The sequence below is a fragment of the Salmo salar genome, chromosome ssa27, assembly GCF_905237065.1.
Source record: "Salmo salar chromosome ssa27, Ssal_v3.1, whole genome shotgun sequence".
NCBI lineage: Eukaryota > Metazoa > Chordata > Actinopteri > Salmoniformes > Salmonidae > Salmo > Salmo salar.
In genome coordinates this window covers 20,167,705-20,189,449 of record NC_059468.1, presented here as the reverse complement: position 1 = coordinate 20,189,449, position 21,745 = coordinate 20,167,705, and the positions used below count along the sequence as shown (strand labels likewise).

Genomic DNA, 21,745 nt, shown 5'->3' with positions numbered 1-21,745 from the left:
GCCTTGTCCATTTCTGTTTTGGTTAGTGATTATTGTCTTATTTCACTGTAGAGCCTCCAGCCCTGCTCAATATGCCTCAGATAACCCTCTTGTCCCACCTCCCACACATGCGGTGACCTCACCTGGTTTAATTGATGTCTCTAGAGACAATACCTCTCTCATCGTCACTCAATGCCTAGGTTTACCTCCACTGTACTCACATCCTACCATACCTTTGTCTGTACATTATGCATTGAATCTATTGTACTGCGCCTTTTACTCTCTGTTCCGAACGCACTAGACGACCAGTTCTTATAGCCTTTAGTCGTACCCTTAACCTACTCCTCCTCTGCTCCTCTGGTGATGTAGAAGTTAATCCAGGCCCTGCAGTGCCTAGCTCCACTCCCATTCCCCAGGTGGTCTCATTTGTTGACTTCTGTAACCGTAAAAGCCTTGGTTTCATGCATGTTAACATTAGAAGCCTCCTCCCTAAGTTTCTTTTATTCACTGCTTTTGCGCACTCTGCCAACCCAGATGTCCTAGTCATGTCTGAATCCTGGTTTAGGAAGGCCACCAAAACCCCTGAAATTTCCATCCCTAACTATAACATTTTACGTCAAGATAGAACTGCCAAAGGGGGCGGAGTTGCAATCTACTGCAGAGTTCTGTCTTACTATCCAGATCTGTGCCCAAACAATTTGAGCTTCTACTTTTGAAAATCCACATTTCCAGAAACAAGTTGCCGCTTGCTATAGACCACCTTCTGTGCCCTGGACACCATATGTGAATTGATTGCCCCCCATCTATCTTAAGAGCTCGTGCTGTTAGGTGACCTAAACTGGGACATGCTTAACACCTCGGCCATCCTACAATCTAAGCTTGATGCCGCACAAATTATCAATGAACCTACCAGGTACAACCCCAAATCCGTAAACTCAGGCACCCTCATAGATATCATCCTAACCAACCTGCCCTCCAAATAGACCTCTGCTGCCTTCAACCAGGATCTCAGCGATCACTGCCTCATTGTTTGCGTCCGTAATGGGTCTGTGGTCAAACAACCACCCCTCAATACTGTCAAACGCTCCCTAAAACACTTCAGCGAGCAGGCCTTTCTAATCGACCTGGCCGGGGTATCCTGGAATGATATTGACCTCATTCCGTCAGTAGAAAGATGCCTGGTTATTCTTTAAAAGTGCTTTCCTCACAACCTTAAATAAGCATGCCCCATTCAAAAAAATTTAGAACCAGGAACAGATATAGCCCGTGGTTCACTCCAGACCCGACTGCTCTTGACCAGCACAAAAACATCCTGTGGCGTACTGCATTAGAATCGAATAGCCCCCGCGATATGCAACTTTTCAGGGAAGTTAGGAACCAATAGACACTGGCATTTTGGAAAGCAAAGGCTAGCTTTTTCAAACAGAAATTTGCATCCTGCAGCACAAACTCAAAAAAGTTCAGGGACACTGTAAAGTCCATGGAGAATAAGAGCACCTCCTCCCAGCTGCCCACTGCACTGAGGCTAGGAAACACTGTCACCACTGATAAATCCACGATAATTGAGAATTTCAATAAACATTTTTCTACGGCTAGCCATGCTTTCTACCTGGCTACCCCTACCCCGGTCAACTGCCCGGCACCCCCCACAGCAACTCGCCCAAGCCTCCCCCATTTCTCCTTCACCCAAATCCTGATAGCTGATGTTCTGAAAGAGCTGCAAAATCTGGACCCCTACAAATCAGCAGGACTAGACAATCTGGACCCTCTCTTTCTAAAATTATCAGCCGAAATTGTTGCAACCCCTATTACTAGCCTGTTCAACCTCTTTCGTATCGTCTGAGATTCCCAAAGATTGGAAAGCTGCCGAGGTCATCCCCCTCTTCAAAGGGGGAGACATTCTAGACCCAAACTGCTACAGACCTATATCTATCCTACCCTGCCTTTCAAAAGCCAAGTTAACAAACAGATAACGACCATTTCGAAATCCCACCGTACCTTCCCCGCTACGCATTCTGGTTTCCGAGCTGGTCATGGGTGCACCTCAGCCACGCTCAAGGTCCTAAACGATATCATAACATCCATCGATAACAGACAATACTCTGCAGCTGTATTCATAGACCTGGCCAAGGCTTTCGACTCTGTCAATCACCACATTCTTATCGGCAGACTCAACAGCCTTGGTTTTGACTGCCTTTCCTGGTTCACCAACTACTTCTCTGATAGAGTTCAGTGTGTCAAATCGGAGGGCCTGTTGTCCGGACCTCTTACAGTCTCTATGGGTGTGCCACAGGGTTAAAATCTCGGGCCAACTCTTTTCTCTGTATACATCAATGATGTCGCTCATGCTGCTGGTGATTCTCTGATCCAGCTCTACCCAGACGATACCATTCTGTATACTTCTGGCCCTTCTTGGGACACTGTGTTAACTAACCTCCAGACGAGCTTCAATGCCATACAACTCTCATTCCATGACCTCCAACTGCTCTTAACTGCAAGTAAAACTAAATGCATGCTCTTCAAGCGATCGCTACCAGCACCTCTCCGCCCGTCCATCCAGCATCACTACTCTGGACGGTTCTGTCTTAGAATGTGTGGACAACTACAAATACCTAGGTGTCTGGTTAGACTGTAAACTCTCCTTCCAGACTCACATTAAGGATCTCCAATCCAAAATTAAATCTATATTTGGCTTCCTATTTCGCAACAAAGCATCCTTCACTCATGCTGCCAAACATACCCTCGTAAAACTGACTATCCTACCGATCCTTGACTTCGCTGATGTCATTTACAAAATAGCCCCCAACACTCTACTTAGCAAATTGAATGCAGTCTATCACAGTGCCATCCATTTTGTCACCAAAGCCCCATATATTACCCACCACTTCGACCTGTATGCTCTTGTTGGCTGGCCCTCGCTTCATATTCTTCGCCAAACCCACTGGCTCCAGGTCATCTACAAGTCTTTGCTAGGTAAAGGCCAGCCTTATCTCAGCTCACTGGTCACCATAGCAGCACCCACCCGTAGCACGCGCTCCTGCAGGTATATTTCACTGGTCACCCCCAATGCCAATTCCTCCTTTGGCCACCTTTCCTTCCAGTTCTCTGCTGCCAATGACTGGAACGAATTGCAAAATAAATTTTAAAAAATATATATAATTGTTAATTTTTTGTTACTTCGCCACTATGGCCTATTTATTGCCTTACATCCCTTACCTCATTTGCACACACATATATATATATATATAGACCTTTTTTTTCTATTGTGTTATTGACTGTATGTTTTGTTTATTCCATGTGTTGTTGTTTCTGTCGCACTGCTTTGCTTTATCTTGGCCAGGTCGCAGTTGTAAGTGAGAACTTGTTCTCAACTAGCCTACCTGGTTAAATAAAGGTGAAATAAAAAAACTTAGTGTAGGTAAACTTCTGACCCACTGGAATTGTGATACAGTGAATTATAAGTGAAATAATCTGTAAACAATTGTTGTAAAAATGACCGGTGTCATGCACAAAGTAGATGTCTTAACCGACTTGCCAAAACTATAGTTTGTTAACAAGAAATTTGTGGAGTGGTTGAAAAACGAGTTTTAATGACTCCAACCTAAGTGTATGTACATTTCTGACTTCAACTGTAAGTGATGAGCAGTAATGGGCAGTCACTACCATCATGGGACTTTTATTAATCGTTTTATTCTGTGTTGTTACAGCATTCAACCCACAATGCACAGCGCATTTCATGTTTATAAAAAAATTGACACTCAAATCGAAAACAGTGATTATATTTTCATAACCGAATACGAAAAGCACTAAGCACTTTAATCAAAACGCTGTCCTCTCCTCCTCTGTCCTCTCCTCCCTCTGTCCTCTCCTCCCTCTGTCCTCTCCTCCCTCTGTCCTCTCCTCCCTCTGTCCTCTCCTCCCTCTGTCCTCTCCTCCCTCTGTCCTCTCCTTAGTAGAAGCAGGGGAAGCCATGCATCAGCTCTATACAACACTAAAAGATCAGACAGCTCTCTACCCAGCCTAGACAAAGACTGGTTAACAACCTCTTACCAGAAAACCTCCACCTCACCTCACTCAGAAACAGGGGACCTCCACCTCACTCAGACCCAGAAACAGGTGACCTTCACCTCGCTCTTACGCCGAAACCAAGTGACCTCCACCTTGCTCTTACGCCAAAACCAAGTGACCTCCACCTCGCTCACTCAGGCTGAGAAACAGGGGACCTCCATCTCACCGCACTCAGAACCAGAAATGGGAGGGCTCCACAGCAGCCTCTATCCATGTTATGTATGAATCTGTGTGTCTCTGAAAAAGCACAGCAAAGGGTTAGAGACTCTGCACACTGATGTATGCTCCCTCCCTCCCTCCCTGTGCTTTAATGACTATGTTTCCACCCTTAGGTCTACGTCAGGTCTTTGCTTATCTCTGAAAAAGCAAACCCAGCCATTTCCAGCCTTCTGCATCACCGTCATCTACAAGATGTATTATTATCAACTTCTATCTACACTGAGTGTACAAAACATTAGGAACACCTGCTCTTTCCATGACAGACTGACCAGGTGAAAGCTATTTATTTTTTTCACCTTTATTTAACCAGGTAGGCTAGTTGAGAACAAGTTCTCATATACAACTGCGACCTGGCCAAGAATAAAGCAAAGCAGTTTGACACATACAACACAGAGTTACACATGGAATAAACAAACATACAGTCAATAATACAGTAGAAAAAAATCTATATACAGTGTGTGCAAATGAGGTAAGATAAGGGAGGAAAGGCAATAAATAGGCCATGGTGGCGAAGTAATTACAATATACCAATTAAACACTGGAGTGATTGATGTGCAGAAGATGAATATGCAAGAAGAGATACTGGGGTGCAAAGGAGCAAGATAAATAAATAAATAAATAAATAAATAAATACAGTATGGGGATGAGGTAGTTGAATAGGCTATATTACAGATGAGCTATGTACAGGTGCAGTGATCTGTGAGCTGCTCTGACAGCTGGTGCTTAAAGCTAGTGAGGGAGATATGAGTCTCCAGCTTCAGTGATTTTTGCAGTTCGTTCCAGTCATTGGCAGCAGAGAACTGGAAGGAAAGGCGGCCAAATGAGGAATTGGCTTTGGGGGTGACCAGTGAGATATACCTGCTGGAGCGCGTGCTACGGGTGGGTGCTGCTATGGTGACCAGTGAGCTGAGATAAGGCGGGCCGTTACCTAGCAGAGACTTGTAGATGACCTGGAGCCAGTGGGTTTGGCGACGAGTTTGAAGCGAGGGCCAGCCAACGAGAGCGTACAGGTTGCAATGGTGGGTAATATATGGGGCTTTGGTGACAAAACGGATGGCACTGTGATAGTCTGCATCTAATTTTTTGAGTAGAGTGTTGGAGGCTATTTTGTAAATGACATCGCCGAAGTTGAGGATCGGTAGGATGGTCAGTTTTACGAGGGTATGTTTGGCAGCATGAGTGAAGGATGCTTTGTTGCGAAATAGGAAGCCAAATATAGATTTAATTTTGGATTGGACATGTGAGTCTGGAAGGAGTATACAGTCTAACCAGACACCTAGGTATTTGTAGTTGTCCACACATTCTAAGACAGAACCGTCCAGAGTAGTGATGCTGGATGGGCGGGCAGGTGCGGGCAGCGATCGCTTGAAGAGCATGCATTTAGTTTTACTTGCATTTAAGAGCAGTTGGAGGCAACGGAAGGAGAGTTGTATGGCATTGAAGCTCGTCTGGAGGTTAGTTAACACAGTGTCCAAAGAAGGGCCAGAAGTATACAGAATGGTATCGTCTGCATAGAGGTGGATCCGAGAATCACCAGCAGCAAGAGCAACATCATTGTTGTATACAGAGAAAAGAGTCGGTCCGAGAATTGAACCCTGTGGCACCCCGATAGAGACTGCCAGAGGTCCAGACAACAGGCCCTCCGATTTGACACACTGAACTCTATCAGAGAAGTAGTTGGTGAACCAGGCGAGGCAGTCATTTGAGAAACCAAGGCTGTTGAGTCTGCCGATAAGAATGTGGTGATTGACAGAGTTGAAAGCCTTGGCCAGGTCGATGAATATGGCTGCAGAGTAATGTCTCTTATCGATGGCGGTTATGATATCGTTTAGGACCTTGAGCGTGGCTGAGGTGCACCCATGACCAGCTCGGAAACCAGATTGCATAGCGGAGAAAGTAAGGTGGGATTCGAAATGGTCGGTAATCTGTTTGTTAACTTGGCTTTTGAAGACCTTAAAGGCAGGGTAGGATAGATATAGGTCTGTAGCAGTTTGGGTCTACAGTGTCTCCCCCTTTGAAGAGGGGGATGACCTCGGCAGCTTTCAATCTTTGGGAATCTTAGACGATACGAAAGAGGTTCAACAGGCTAGTAATAGGGGTTGCAACAAATTTGCAGCTCTTTCAGAACATCAGCTACCTGGATTTGGGCGAAGGAGAAATGGGGGAGGCTTGTGCGAGTTGCTGTGGGAGGTGCCGGGCAGTTGACCGGGGTAGGGGTAGCCAGGTGGAAAGCATGGCTAGCCGTAGAAAAATGCTTATTGAAATTCTCAATTATAGTGGATTTATCAGTAGTGACAGTGTTTCCTAGCCTCAGTGCAGTGGGCAGCTGGGAGGAGTTGCTCTTATTCTCCATGGACTTTACAGTGTCCCAGAACTTTTTTGAGTTTGTGCTACAGGATGCAAATTTCTGTTTGAAAAAGCTAACCTTAGCTTTCCTAACTAACTTCCCTGAAAAGTTGCATATCACGGGGGCTATTCGATGCTAATGCAGTACACCACAGGATGTTTTTGTGCTGGTGAAGGGCAGTCAGGTCTGGAGTGAAATAAGGGCTATATCTGTTCCTGGTTCAAAAATTTTTGAACAGAGCATGCTTATTTAAGATGGTGAGGAAGGCCCTTTTAAAGAACAACCAGGCATCCTCTACTGACGGGATGAGGTCAATATCCTTCTAGGATACCCGGGCCAGGTCGATTTGAAAGGCCTGCTCGCTGAAGTGTTTTAGGGAGCGTTTGACAGTGATGAGGGGTGGTCGTTTGACCGCAGACCCATTACAGATGCAGGCAATGAGGCAGTGATCGCTGAGATCTTGGTTGAAAACAGCAGAGGTGTATTTGGAGGGCAGGTTGGTTAGGACGTTATCTATGAGGGTGCCTGTGTTTACAGATTTGGGGTTGTACCTGGTAGGTTCATTGTACCTGGTAGGTTCAGCTATGATCCCTTATTAATGTTAAATCCACTTCAATGAGTGTAAATGAAGGGGAGGAGAGGGGTTAAATAATGATTTTTTTAAGCCTTGTGACATGGGTTGTGCGTGTGCCATTCAGAGGGTGAATGGGCAAGACAAAAGATGTGCCTTTGAACGGGGTATGATAGTATGTGCCAGGCGCAACGGTTTGACTGTGTCAAGAACTGCAATGCTCCTGGGTTGTTCACGCTCAAGTTTCCCGTGTGTATCAAGAATGGTCCACCACCCAAAGGACATCCAGCCAACTTGACACAACTGTGGGAAGCAATGGAGTCAACATGGGCCAGCATCCCTATGGAATGCCTGGACAACTTAAGGCTGTTCAGAGGGCAAAAGGTGCCGGGCAGTTGACCGGCAGTTGACAACACAATATTAGGAAGGTGATCCTTCAGTGTATATTAACATCTACAAGATGATAACATTCCCTTCTGAATGCTCATATCTGATTATGTCTGAAACCGGGAGACTGCTGTAAGTCAATTACACTGCAAAGGAATTTGAGGCATGTATTAGTCAATCACACACTACCACCGCCCTGAAAATCAGTGTGGAATGAGATATTTTCTCCTTCTGTAGTTCTCGGTTATGGTATGCCTCAATACTTTCTATTCCACTTCATCACTTACCACTAGTGTTCGCTTAAAATGGATTACTCTGGAACAACACACAATGTTCCTGGGATTATGGCTGGAGGGAGAGGGAGAGAGAGGGCAATCCTCCAGGGGATCCACATTGTTTCCTTCTGCCAAAGGGGGATTTTTATCAAAACACTGCCAGGACCACCATGAAAGGAAATGGTAATTAACACACACACACACACACACACACACACACGGGGTATTTACATAGACTTGCAGAGCGCTTGTCACATTCAATTAATTACTCTCTGATCGGGTGACAAACTTGATTAAACAAGAGAAAATATCCCCATAACATCCCATTATATCATCCACGTCCTGCCTGCTTGGCTTGCTTCCTTTCAACATATCAAATCTCATTTTATTTGTCACATGCACCGAATACAACAGGTGTAGACCTTACAGTGAATTACAAGCCCTTAACCAACAATGCTTTAAGAAGTTAAGTAAAAAAATTGAAAATAAAAGTAACATAATTAACAGAAGCAGTAAAATAACAATAACGCGGCTATATACAGGGGGTACTAGTACAGAGTCAATGTGCGGGGGCACCGATTAGTTGAGGTATGAGGTCATATGTACATGTAGGTAGAGTTAAAAGTGACTATGCATAGATATTAAACAGAGAGTAGGAGCAGCGTAAAAGAGGGGTCTGGGTAGCCCTTTGATTAGTTGTTCAGGAGTCTTATGGCTTGGGGGTAGAAGCTGTTAAGAAGCATTTTGGACCTAGACTTGGCGCTCCGGTACCACTTGCCGTGCGGTAGCCAAGAGAACAGTCTATGACTAGGGTGGCTGGAGTCTTTGACAATTTTTAGGGCCTTCCTCTGACACCCCCTGGTATAGAGGTCCTGGATGGCAGGAAGCTTGGCCCCAGTGATGTACTGGGCCATACGCACTACCCTTTGTAGTGCCTTGCGGTCGGAGGCTGAGCAATTGCCATACCAGGCAGTGATGCAACCAGTCAGGATGCTCTTACATTTACATTTACATTTAAGTCATTTAGCAGACGCTCTTATCCAGAGCGACTTACAAATTGGTGCATTCACCTTATGATATCCAGTGGAACAACCACTTTACACTACTTTACTCTTGATGGTGCAGCTGTAGAACCTTTTTGAGGATGAGGACCCATGCCAAATCTTTTCAGTCTCCTGAGGGGGAATAGGTTTTGTCATGCCCCCCTCACGACTGTCTTAGTTTATTTGGGCTATGATAGTTTGTTGCTGATGTGGACACCAAGGAATTTGAAGCTCTCAACCTGCTCCTCTACAGCCACATCAATGAAAATGGGGGTGTGCTCGGTCCTCCTTTTCCTGTAGTCCACAATCATCCCCTTGGTCTTGATCACGTTGAGGGAGAGGTTGTTGTCCTGGCACCACATGGCCAGGTCTCCGACCTCCTCCCTATAGGCTGTCTCGTTGTTGTTGTTGATCAGGCCTACCACTGTTGTGTCATTGGCAAACTTAATGATGGTGTTGGAGTCGTACCTGGCCATTCAGTCATGAGTGAACGGAGTACAGGAGGGGACTGAGGACGCACCCCTGAGGGGCCCCCGTGTTAAATCAGCGTGGCAGACGTGTTGTTACCTACCCTTACCACCTGGGGGCGGCCCGTCAGGAAGTCCAGGATCCAGTTGCAGAGGGAGGTGTTTAGTCCCAGGGTCCTTAGCTTAGTGATGAGCTTTGAGGGCACTATGGTGTTGAATGCTGAGCTGTAGTCAATGAATAGCATTCTTACGTATGTGTTGCTTTTGTCCTGGTGGGGAAGGGCAGTTTGGAGTGCAATAGAGATTGCATCATCTGTAGATCTGTTGGGGCAGTATGCAAATTGGAGTGGGTCTAGGGTTTCTGGGATAATGGTGTTGATGTGAGCCATGACCAGCCTTTCAAAGCACTTCATGGCTACAGACATGAATGCTACAGGTCGGTAGTCATTTAGGAAGGTTTCCTTAGTGTTCTTGGGCACAGGGACTATGGTGGTCTGCTTGAAACATGTTGGTATTACAGACTCAGTCAGGGACAGGTTGAAAATGTCAGTGAAGACACTTGCCAGTTGGTCAGTGCATACTCGGAGTACACTTCCTGATAATCCGTCTGGCCCTGCAGCCTTGTGAATGTTGACCTGTTTAATAAGGTCTTACTCACATCGGCTACGGAGAGCATTATCACACAGTCATCCAGAACAGCTGATGCTCTCATGCATGCTTCACTGTTACTTGCCTTGAAGTGAGCATACAAGTAATTTAGCTTGTCTGGTAGGCTCATGTCACTGGGCAGCTCGCAGCTGTGCTTCCCTTTGTAGTCTAATAGTTTGCAAGCCCTGACACATCCGGCGAGCATCGGTGCCGGTGTAGTACGATCCAATCTTAGTCCTGTATTGGACAAGGCTAATTGCCAAATACGTTCTTTAAAATGAGACACGACTCGAAAGTTAGAATGTTTTATTTTCTCAAGGGGGAAGTATCACGACTCCCTCTCCTCTCTTTAAAATAGGGATGAAAAACAGACCGAGAGGGGGAGGAGGAGAAAGAGAGAGCGAGGAAGGGAGAGTGATAAAATAGTGTTTTATTGAAATGAGGAGGAACAGAAGTGGTTCGCTGCAGAAGGAGAAGAAAGAATGGAGAAAAAATAAAGAGATGCTAACGAGCATCAGTGTCCACTCCTCACATATGATGCCTCTCACCCTTCCTGTCCTCCTTTACAGTGAGTATTAATACTATTGTCATGTCAATTAGTAACGTAGGTGAGGACAGACAGAACACTCAGCCTTTGATAAACAGATGGTGGATGTTTCTACCAGTTGCACTATAAAAGGAACACAGTACAAACCAAGAGGGGAATTAGCCTCATATCTTTGAATCAGTGGCGGTTGGTGACATTTGGGATGAGGGAGGACAATATTAATTTTTTTAGGAGCATGGCCATATTTCTACTACACAATACTCTAATTTTCCATATACCCATCATGAGGTTGCTACAACCTAACCTATGAATGAAAGTTTACAATGTAACTAGGTGCGCAAGTCGAGAATTTTGAGTAGTCAAGGTGACAGTGACAAATTCAATACCGCCTTCCACACTCTTGCTTGAATCTAGCTGATCTACAATGCAATTATTAGTCCAGCAGTTGCAAACAAGAGGTTCTATTGGATGAATTCAGGTATGTTTATCCCCGTTTCGTTCCGTTTGCTTCCGTTTAGCAAATGTTTTTCAACAGAATCGGTGGAATGAATACACCCCTGATCACACGCAAACATAGTTCACTTGCATAGCAGCCACATACAACGAGCAAAATTATCATGCTGTTTGTATAATTCCCTTATCGAATCTATGCACTCTCCTCCTCTCACCTTTACACTTCGCTTGTCGACTTCAGTGCACAACACATCAGCTGTCTGTGACCAGACGAAAAAAACCTTTCCAAACCTTAATATCATAACTGCTAACAGCTATACACAGCCTACATCATTGTCACCATATTAGCTAATGTTATAGTCAACATAGCTACTAGAACTAACGCGTTTGTAAACCCGCTACAATCATGCAGTACAGTGTACAGTCAGCAAGCAGTTACAGCGCCGGGCCCCGGTGGCAATAAATTCATAAAAACCAAAAGCTTACCTTGACTTGGAAGAGTTCCAGTGTTGGATAGCCATAGCCAGCTAGCTAACATAGCATCCCTCTCTGTTTTAGCCCGGTGTTTGAATGGGCTTAAATAGCTAGATGTATTCACTAGCTAAGTGAAAGGGAATAAAATACAACAAAATATAGTCTCTCGCTTCCGCTTTTTAATAATTAAATTTGTTCAAAACTCTTCAACTATTGTCTTTCTCTCTCCTTGAGTCAACTACTCACCACATTTTATGCACTGCAGTGCTGGCTAGCTTTAGCTTATGCCTTCAGTACTATATTCATTCTCTGACCCTGATTGGGTGGACAACATGTCAGTTCATGCTGCAAGAGCTCTGATAACTTCCACAGGATGTCCTCCAACCTGTCATAATTACTGTGTAAGTCTATGGAAGAGGGTGAGAACAATGAGCCTCCAAGGTTTTGTATTGAAGTTAATGTACCCAGAGGAGGATGGCTAGCTGTCCTCCAGCTACACCATGGTGCTACCCTATAGAGTGCTGTTGAGGCTACTGTAGACCTTCATTGCAAAACAGTGTGTTTTAATTCATTATTTGGTGATGTGAATATATTTATAGTTTTATCTGAAAATAATAACTTCTTTAATGTTTCACCATTTCTATTTTTATGAAATTCACTTAGGGACCTTGTCCTCCTCTTCCGCCTCCGAGGAGCCTCCATTGCTTCTAATGTATTGTGTAGGCTACCATAAATTATCCTTATGGTGTATTGCATCCATACACTAAAAAGTATGTGGACATCCCTTAAAATGAGTGGATTCGGCCATTTCAGCCACACCAGTTGCTGACAAGTGTATAAAATCAAGCACACAGCTATGCAATCTCCATAGAAAAATAATGGCCCGTACTGAGGAGCTCAGTGACTTTCAACATGGCACCGTCATAGGATGCCACCTTTCCAACAAGTCAGTTGGTCAAATTTCTGTCCTGCTAGAGCTTCCCCGCTCAACTATAAGTACTGTTATAGTGAAGTGGAAATGTCTAAGAGCAACAACGGCACCGCCATGAACTGGTAAGCCACACAAGCTCACAGAACAGAGCCGCCGAGTGCTGAAGCGCGTAAAAATGATCCGTCCTCGGTTGCAACACTCACTACCGAGTTCCAAACTGCCTCTGGAAGCAACGTCAACACAATAACTGTTCGTCAGAAGCGTCACGAAATGGGTTTCCATGGCCGAGCAGCCGCACACAAGCCTAAGATCACCATGCGCAATGCCAAGCGTTGGCTGGAGTGGTGTAAAGTTCGCCGCCATTGGACTCTGGAGCAGTGGAAATGCGTTCTCTGGAGTGATGAATCATGCTTCACCATCTGGCAGTCCAATGGACGAATCTGGGTTTGGCAGATGCCAGGAGAACGCTAACTGCCCGAATGCATAGTGCCAACTGTAAAGTTTGATGGAGGAGGAATAATGGTCTGGGGCTGTTTTTCTTGGTTCAGGCTAGGCCCCTTAGTTCCAGTGAAGGTAAATCTTAATGCTACAGCATAGAATGACATCCTAGACAATTCTGTGCTTCCAACTTTGTGGCAACAGTTTGGGGAAGGCCTTTTCCTGTTTCAGCATGACAATGCTCCCGTGCACAATGCGAGGTCCATACAGAAATGGTTTGTCGAGATCAATGTGAAAGAACTTGACTGGGCCTGCACAGAGCCCTGACCTCAACCCCATCGAACACCTCTGGGATGAATTGGAACGCCGACTGTTCCCGACCTCACTAATGCTCTTGTGGCTGAAGCAAGTCCCCGCAGCAATGTTCCAGCATCTAGTGGAAAGCCTTCCCAGAAGAGTGGAGGCTGTTATAGCTGCAAAAGGGGGACCAACTCCTTATTAATCCCCATGATTTTGTAATGAGAAGTTCTACGAGCAGGTGTCCACATACACTACATGGCCAAAAAGTATGAAAAATATTAAATCACACATTGCTTTTATCTCATAAAATACATGTTGAAATGTTATATTGTTGTGTCGACTTTTACAAACCAAACACTAGAAAACCCCACATGGGTTTATAGAAGACTTGGAGGGGAGCTTGGGCCTGTTTCTGTAAGAATGAACAAAACACCCCAAAGGGATTCAATACAGAAATCTACAATTCAATTGTGTGAGAGCTCTTCCTCACATTGGACTGTACTGAAAGACACTCCAGCAGTCTGGCCAATTCTTCACTCATATCTCACACACACACACACACACACACACCTCTCTGAGGACGAAATTGCCGCTGCCTGATGCCGAAGTGAATCCATTCGTCATGAAACTGCTTTCAGAATGGACATCCTTCAAATAACCAATTTTCATACAAATGTAATTTTCAATACAAATGTCTCCACATGAAATCTATGTCCCCCTCTCCCTTTGTCAGTGAATATAATAGCATGCTTCATTGAGATTATCCATAGCTGAGGCTGAGGGCTACACCTCACGCTAAGAGAGGTATAACAAACACACTCTAACGAGGGGGAAATAGTTTTAAAACCGTGACGGGAGTGTTCTCAGTCATGAAGTTTATTTTATCTAAATCACCCATACCTTCACCTTTCTCAGCTCATACAAACACTTCTCTCTCTCTTATACACACACACACACACAAATACTTCCCCAAGGCATCAGTCTCTCCGACAACAAACGCTGACTCGCCAAAGACCCACACAATGAAAACACACAGAAACCCTTGATTGACAGGCGTGAGTTTTAGCATCGTGCCCCCCTACCACAGACTTAGTGTAAAATAAACTATAATTGTTTAGCCACTGTGTGTGTGTGTGTGTGCATTGAAAATGGTGAAAGAGTGCCTTCCCAGCCGCGGGAGTCGGAGCAAATACAGCAGCGAGCAAGCAACATTACTAGATTGATCCTAGTAGTGAACACACTGGCCAATCACTTCACTTTCTACTCTTGCTGTGACTCACAACTCAGACAGCTCTGATAGGTACACTATACACAGTACCAGTCAAAAGTTTGGACACACCTACTCATTCAAGGGTTTTTCTTTATTTTGACTTTTTCTACATTGTAGAATAATAGTGAAGACATCAAAACTATGAAATAACACATATGGTATCATGTAGTAACCAAAAAAAAGTGTTCAACAAAATCAAAATATAATTTTATATTTGAGATTCTTCAAAGTTACCACCCTTTGCCTTGACAGCTTTGCACACTCTTGGCATTCTCTCAACCAGCTTCATCAGGTAGTCACCTGGAATGCATTTCAATTAACAGGTGTGCCTTGTTAAAAGTTAAATAGTGGAATTTCTTTCCTTCTTAATGCGTTTGTGCCAATCAGTTGTGTTGTGACAAAGTATGGGTAGTATACAGAAGATAGCCCTATTTGGTAAAAGACCAAGTCCATATTATGGCAAGAACAGCTCAAATAAGCAAAGAAAAACAACAGTCTATCTATTTAAGACATTAAGGTCAATGCAGAAAATTAAAGTTTCTTCAAGTGCAGTTGCAAAAACCATCAAGCGCTATGATGAAACTGTCTCTCATGAGGACTGCCACAGGAAAGGAAGACCCAGAGTTACCTCTGCTGCAGAGGATAAGTTCATTAGAGTTACCAGCCTCAGAAATTGCAGCCCAAATAAATGCTTCACAGAGTTCAAGTAACAGAACATCTCAACATCAACTGTTCAGAGGAGACTGCGTGAATCAGGCCTTCATGATCAAATTGCTGCAAAGAAACCACTACTAAAGGACACCAATAAGAAGAAGAGACTTGCTTGGGCCAAGAAACACGAGCAATGGACATTAAACCGGTGGAAATCTGTCCTTTGGTCTGAGTCCAAATGTAAGATTTTTGGTTCCAACCGCTATGTCTTTGTGAGACGTGGTGTGGGTGAACGGATGATCTCAGCATGTGTGGTTCCCACTGTGAAGCATGGAGAAGAAGGTGTGATGGTGTGGGGGTGCTTTGCTGGTGTCTGTGATTTATTTAGAATTCATGGCACACTTAACCAGCATGGCTACCACAGCATTCTGCAGCAATACACCATCTCATCTAGTTTGGGCTTAGTGGGACTATCATTTGTTTTTCAACAGGACAATGACCCAACACACCTCCAGGCTGTGTAAGGGCTATTTAACCAAGAAGGAGAGTGATGGAGTGCTGCATCAGATGACCTGGCCTCCACAATCACCCGACCTCAACCCAACTGAGATGGTTTGGGATGAGTTGGACCGCAGATTGAAGGAAAAGCATTCTAACAGACAGAAAAACCACATTGTAAATGCAGGCAGCACTACAATAAGGTTTCTATCTGTATACCATTCATCTGAGTGACTCACCCTTCACAATCCCCTTTCCTTCTATGCCATGCACAGCACAGCCTGACAGAGTGCTTCAGGTGTCACAGACACATAAAACAGGCAGAACATGCTCACACACACACGCACAGACCGCCATAAAACAGGCGGAACAGGCTCACACACACGCACAGAGCATCATAAAACAGACAATCTACAAGCTCCTACCTGCAGTTAGGGGGCGGGTCCAAGGTTATCTCAGCAAGCTCCTTCTGAATCCTGGGGAAAGAGATGGAACATACATGTGGTGGAACACACACACGCACACAGATCATATACTGAGTGAAGAAAACATTAAGAACACCTGCTCTTTTCATGACAGACTGATCAGGTGAATCCAGGTGAAGCTATGATCCCATATTGATGTCACTTGTTAAATCCACTTCAAATCAGTGTAGATGAAGGGGAGGAGACAGGTTAAAGAAAGAGTTTTAAGCCTTGAGACAATAGAGACATGGATTGTGTATGTGTGCCATTCAGAGGGTGAATGGGAAAGACAAGAGATTTAAATGCCTTTTGAATGGGGTATGGTAGTAGGGTGCCGGTTTGTGGCAGTTCTTGACACAAACCGTAGGAAGCATTGGCGTCGACATGGGCCAGCATCCCTGTGGAATGCTTGTGACACCCTGTAGAGTCCATGCCCCGACGAATTGAGGCTGTGTAATGCTATACACACGCAGACACACACACAACAGACTAGCTAGTGTGTTATATAAATTCTGCCAGTAAAATCAATCTGTAAGTGTACACACTGATGTCCTAATGAGCTCCTAGAATTGTGATTGAATACAGGAATACGTCTCGTCAGGCTATATCAACATGGGGACGCACTGTTGAATTCCTCACCTAGTTTCATGGGCCTGTAGAAATTGACATTGAGGTCAGACAGGCCTTGCTGTGTAAAAGAGTCATATCTGCTTTCTGGACAAATACATGAGACAGATTGAGATAAGGATTTTAATGACTCAGGGTGAACTAAACATTTTGATTTAGTCTCTCCCTCCCTGTTGGAAGTATTTATGGAAGAATACATAAATAAATAGTGGTTTAGTTTAGTGAGTAGACGGGATCAGGGCAGGGGTCATGTTTCATTGCCGTACACAGCACTGCTCATTACATAACTATGCCAATGATTTGCTCTGAGGATCCCAACAGGCAGGTGCAGTTTTTTTTACAATCAGTTACTTCACCGTCCATTAAGGCTGCGATATTCCACTCCCACGGAGCCAATACTGACAACAAGCTACTCTCCAAGGGATTGGAACTGGTTCAGGGAACACAACCTAAAAACGAACAGAAAAAGAACTGGGAACGAAAGTGATCTAGACTGTTCCGAAACAGAACGGTTATTTTAAAGGCATGGGAAAAGGTTAATAATGTTATTTTATGTTCAAGGGTCTTATTTCCTGCCCCCAAAAAAACGCAACAAAGCATGTGTAGGTTACATGCCCCTCCCCCTCCAAAGCATAGGCTACTGTAGCTTACTGATGTAGAAATTCAATAATTAGGGAGAGATTTTTTCATTAGAGAAGAATGAATTAACTTGTTCAATGTTAGTTAAGGATACTATAGTTATAACGTTTCACATTGGATTTATTAACTATAAGAAGGTACGTTTTTATTTAATTTCTGGTAACGCTTCACACACACAAGCTTGTTAGATAGCTACGTTAAGCCACTTCTCTGAGGTTCAAAGACATTTCAAAGTTCCTCCAAGGTATAATTCTGTGGGCCTAATAAAGATAATGCATGTCATAACAAGATGCCCAGCGCTTCAAGCCTCCTCCTCCACTCTCTCTCACCACCCACAACATTTAAGTTGCATCTCGGGCCCTACACTTGTCTGTCCAATGCATGTAAACAACTAGTTCTAGCTTGCCCGCTCCATAGCAAGCTGCTCCATCCACACTGATTGGTGATGTTATTTAATGTTGAGCTGAATGTTAAAGAAAATAGATTTCAGAGGTTTAAAAAGGAACAGAAAGGAATGATATAAACCATTACTTTTTGGGGGTTTGAACTGGTTCAGAACTTAATTTTGCTGGTCAGAACAGTGGAACGGAACCAAATGGATAATCATAATCCTACAGATTGAGATATAATCCTGGTTCCGAATGTATTAAGTGTCTCAGAGTAGGAGTGCCGATCTAAATCCTAGTCTGAGACACTTCATACAGCCCCTGGCCCTAAATCATCTATTCACAATGTTCACAACTGATGACACCATCTGTTAGATGAGCAATACAAACAGTCAGCTGTAACCATGGTGGAGGACAACGACAAGCAGCCTTCCAACATCAGGAGACAGGGAAGTGTCACAACATCAGTAGAAATGGCACCACACCGCTCACCAGCACCACCGCTCAGAGCGGGAAAGAACCTCAGGTGGTCCTTTTGTTCATTTCACCTGTCATCCCTGTCGGCTCATTCCCTCGGTCCTCTCCAAATGCCACGCCACGGTGGAGTGCACACACACACAGAGGAGTGCTGACAGGAAGGCACCACACCTCAGGGAGAGAGCGAGGGAAGGAAGAGTAGAACAAACGACAGCAGATCCCTTCCTCTCCTCTGTGTGCGCTTGTATTGATTATAAACTCTCTGGTTCATGATGAGAGGAGACTGTGGGTAAATCATTGTGCCCTACTATTCCTTACAGGCAGTGGGGAAAAAACTTCTTTCTGCAAGGGGCTGTGTAACTGTAATACAATCACTGCGGTTATGGAGTAAGTCGTTCCCAGGCTTGAATGCACAAGACGCTCTGTAATTTTATCTACAGTATTTTCTCATGAGGTGGCACATTTTACGTGGTAAGGCGGCAGGCTGTTAAGAGCAGATGGAGTGAAGAATAAACGAGGGAATGAACGAGGGAATCCAGGGGGAAATGGACCAATTACAGAACATGCAGGCCTCCCTCTCTCACAGTCACGCATCCATGGGCTCTCTCTCTGACACAAACACTGTTTGTTTTTCTCTAATGTCCCTCAGACCATTGCATTTCATAACCCATTGATGGTTATAATAAACCCACTGCTTCAAGGTGCATCTGAGTCAATATCATCTCCGTATTAAACAGCGTGTGACATTCGTGGCTCGGAATAGAACACCTTCCTAGAGGCAGTTTTGCCCTCAGAACAGACTGAATTCTTCGGGGCATGGACTCTACAAGGTATTGAAAATATTCTACACGGATGCTGGCCCGTGTTGACTCAAATGCTTCCCACAGTTGTGTCAAGTCGGCTGGATGTCCTTTGGGTGGTGGACCATTCTTGATACACATGGTAAACTGTTGAGCGTAAAAAACCCAGCAGCGTTACAGTTCTTGACACAAACCGGTGCGCCTGGCACCTAATACTATACCCCATTCAAAAGGCACTTAAATCGTTTGTCTTGCCCATTCACCCTCTGAATGGCATACATACACAATCCATGTCTCAAATCCTTCTTTAACCTGTCTCCTCCCCTTCATATACACTGATAGGCGTGGATTTAACAAGTGACATCAGTAAGGGATCAGAGCTTTCACCTGGTCAGTCTGTCATGGAAAGAGCAGGTGTTCTTAATGTGTTGTACATTCAGTATATTGGATAGTCCATTGTTGAGCCTGAGCTGTATTCTAAAGAAATTCCACAAAAACCATAATGCACTACATGCATATTGTATATGAACAAGACCGTCAAGGACACTTCATTAAACAATCTACCTGAACAGAATAGAGATAATTGCAGATCTACCTCTTGGCGCTGGTGGAGAGCTTGGCAGCAGTCTTGCTGGATATCTTGGCCTCTTTCTTCTTGGGTGTTGTCTGATCCCTCTCCTGACCCTGCTCCTGACCCGGAGGGGCCACCTCTCTCTGCTCCACGTCCCAGCTGCCCCCACTGGTGTTGGGACTGTCGTCCGGCCTTGAGCTGGGCTGCACCTCACTGGACATCCTGGCTCTGGGACACACACACACACACACACACAGATGTCAAGGGCTTGGGCTTTTCCTACACACCTGCCTAAAGCTACAGCAGTCGAAGGTGAGAATACTATTGGTTCTGTGGTTGTCCTTCAGTCATTAGCTATTCTGATAGAAGTACGGTATTAAAAACCAAACCACCAGAGACAGCCAGCCAGCTACAGCCAACAGAATGAAATACTGTTCTCCTCCCAGCTCTCAGGTCTTTTAAAGGTCATTATAGTAAGGCAGGCTGGTTCCATGTCCTCACGGACCAGCTCACACTACAGCCTCTATAATCAAAGCTCCTTCTACAAGGTCGCATTGAGGAAATGTAATTTCCCAACGTACCATATGAGCCCTCAAGGTGAAGCTGTGTATTTTGAACATTCACAGAATGAGAAGTAGTTGTTTGGGTAAATGAGGGCTGTGTGTGTGTGGTGGTGGTGGTGGTGGGGGGGGGGGGCTACTGTAAAGGAGCAGATGGTTGCTGAAATGAGCATCACATTCCAGAAAGAGCATAATGACAGACAACAGATCTTCAAATCATTGCAAAGTGCAGTTTTACCACACACACTTTGGTCATGAACATTCAGGATCCATTGGGCAACATTCTGCACAGACAGTAATTGGATACATTTTTTTTTTTCTTCTCCTGATACAGAGATTGGTGATTTCTACTGAGGCAACTTAGGAGTGTTGTTAATAGGCTAAGCATACAAAGCATGATCTTCTAGTAAACATTGCTTCTATTCTATTTTATTGGTTCTAAGAGTCATATCTCTTTGACAAGTTAAAGACTCATGATCTATTGAAAATACTGTGAGATTTGGCTATCAAAGACATGGGCACACTTTGTAACAATAATTTAACATCAATGTAACACAACCAACGGAACACCCCACAACCCCCACAATGATGATATCGTTCTTCTCCCAGGCCATCGGCTCTTTAAACACTTTCAGTGTTCTCCTTTTATACCGAGCCGGTGATGATAAAATATGCTAAAAAAAAGTAACAAATCCCGTGTTGCATTGGTCTCACAGTCATTCATACACGAGCAAATACGGATGAGCACATTTCTTTTGTGTGTAAATAATCCCTGTTGTCACGTAGGGCTGTCAGAATAACTGATCCAGTAGGTCTACGGCTGGGGGAGCAGCCGTCATATCGCGTGCACTCCACATAATTGAGAAGGCCTACAAAAATAACACCCTAACGGTAATCGGAGAGCCCTCATGTGCCCTCATAGCCTCAAGATAAACACAACACAAAACGTTCGAAGCAGCTTGAGTGAAATATTAGCTGTGAAGCTTGCCCACATCAAGAAGAGCCGTCTCCGCACAAAAGACACCGAACACCCCACAACCTCCCCCTCCCTCCCTCCCTCCCCTCCCCTCCCCGTGAGGATGTCGTTCTTCTCCCGGGCCATCGACTCTTTAAATGTTACTTTCAATGTGCAGTTGTTACAATGTTTCAGAAAGAGATTACCTTCCAAATAGTTGACACACGGACGGTCGATGCAAACAATCTTCTATCAACCCCTGAAGTAGGCTATATCCCTTGTGTTGAAGTAGGCTATATCCCGTGTGTTGCTCGGCCGTTCTATTCGATCTGTTTCTCCGTTCGCTTTCGTTATCCGCTCAGACTGGCTGCGAGAGAATGAGACAACCGGACCGCCTCTGAGCGCGCGCTCTCTTTTTTACACAGTGAGTACACGAGTGCGCGCAACCAAGTGTGTGTGTGTGTGTGTGTGTATTGGGCTTTTCAAATCGGGTAACAAGCATTGGCAGTAGAGGGTTAACGGTTAACCAACCTAACAATATATAATGAATAGGCAAATGTCCTTTTGATATGTTAGGGTATTTTTCCTTTATTTGCAAAGTTCAAGAAAAGTTCGCAGAAAACTCTATCAGACGAGCTAGGGAAGATAGTGGATGTGGTTTCAATACAGAATAGTTTTTCTTTCAAATTAATTCATAGAA

General features: G+C 44.5%; 1 protein-coding gene across 1 annotated transcript in view; it reads right to left on the bottom strand.

Annotated features, from left to right (window-relative positions):
* The window catches only part of ub2e2 (Ubiquitin-conjugating enzyme E2 E2), a 60,077-nt gene extending 38,645 nt beyond the window's left edge, over positions 1-21,432 (bottom strand). Inside the window, 3 exon segments of the mRNA NM_001141778.1 lie at positions 15,992-16,042; positions 19,555-19,758; positions 21,252-21,432. Of these exon segments, the coding sequence (NP_001135250.1) occupies positions 15,992-16,042; positions 19,555-19,751 (248 nt within the window). The 5' untranslated portion in view covers positions 19,752-19,758; positions 21,252-21,432.
* Positions 21,433-21,745: the final 313 nt, after the last annotated feature.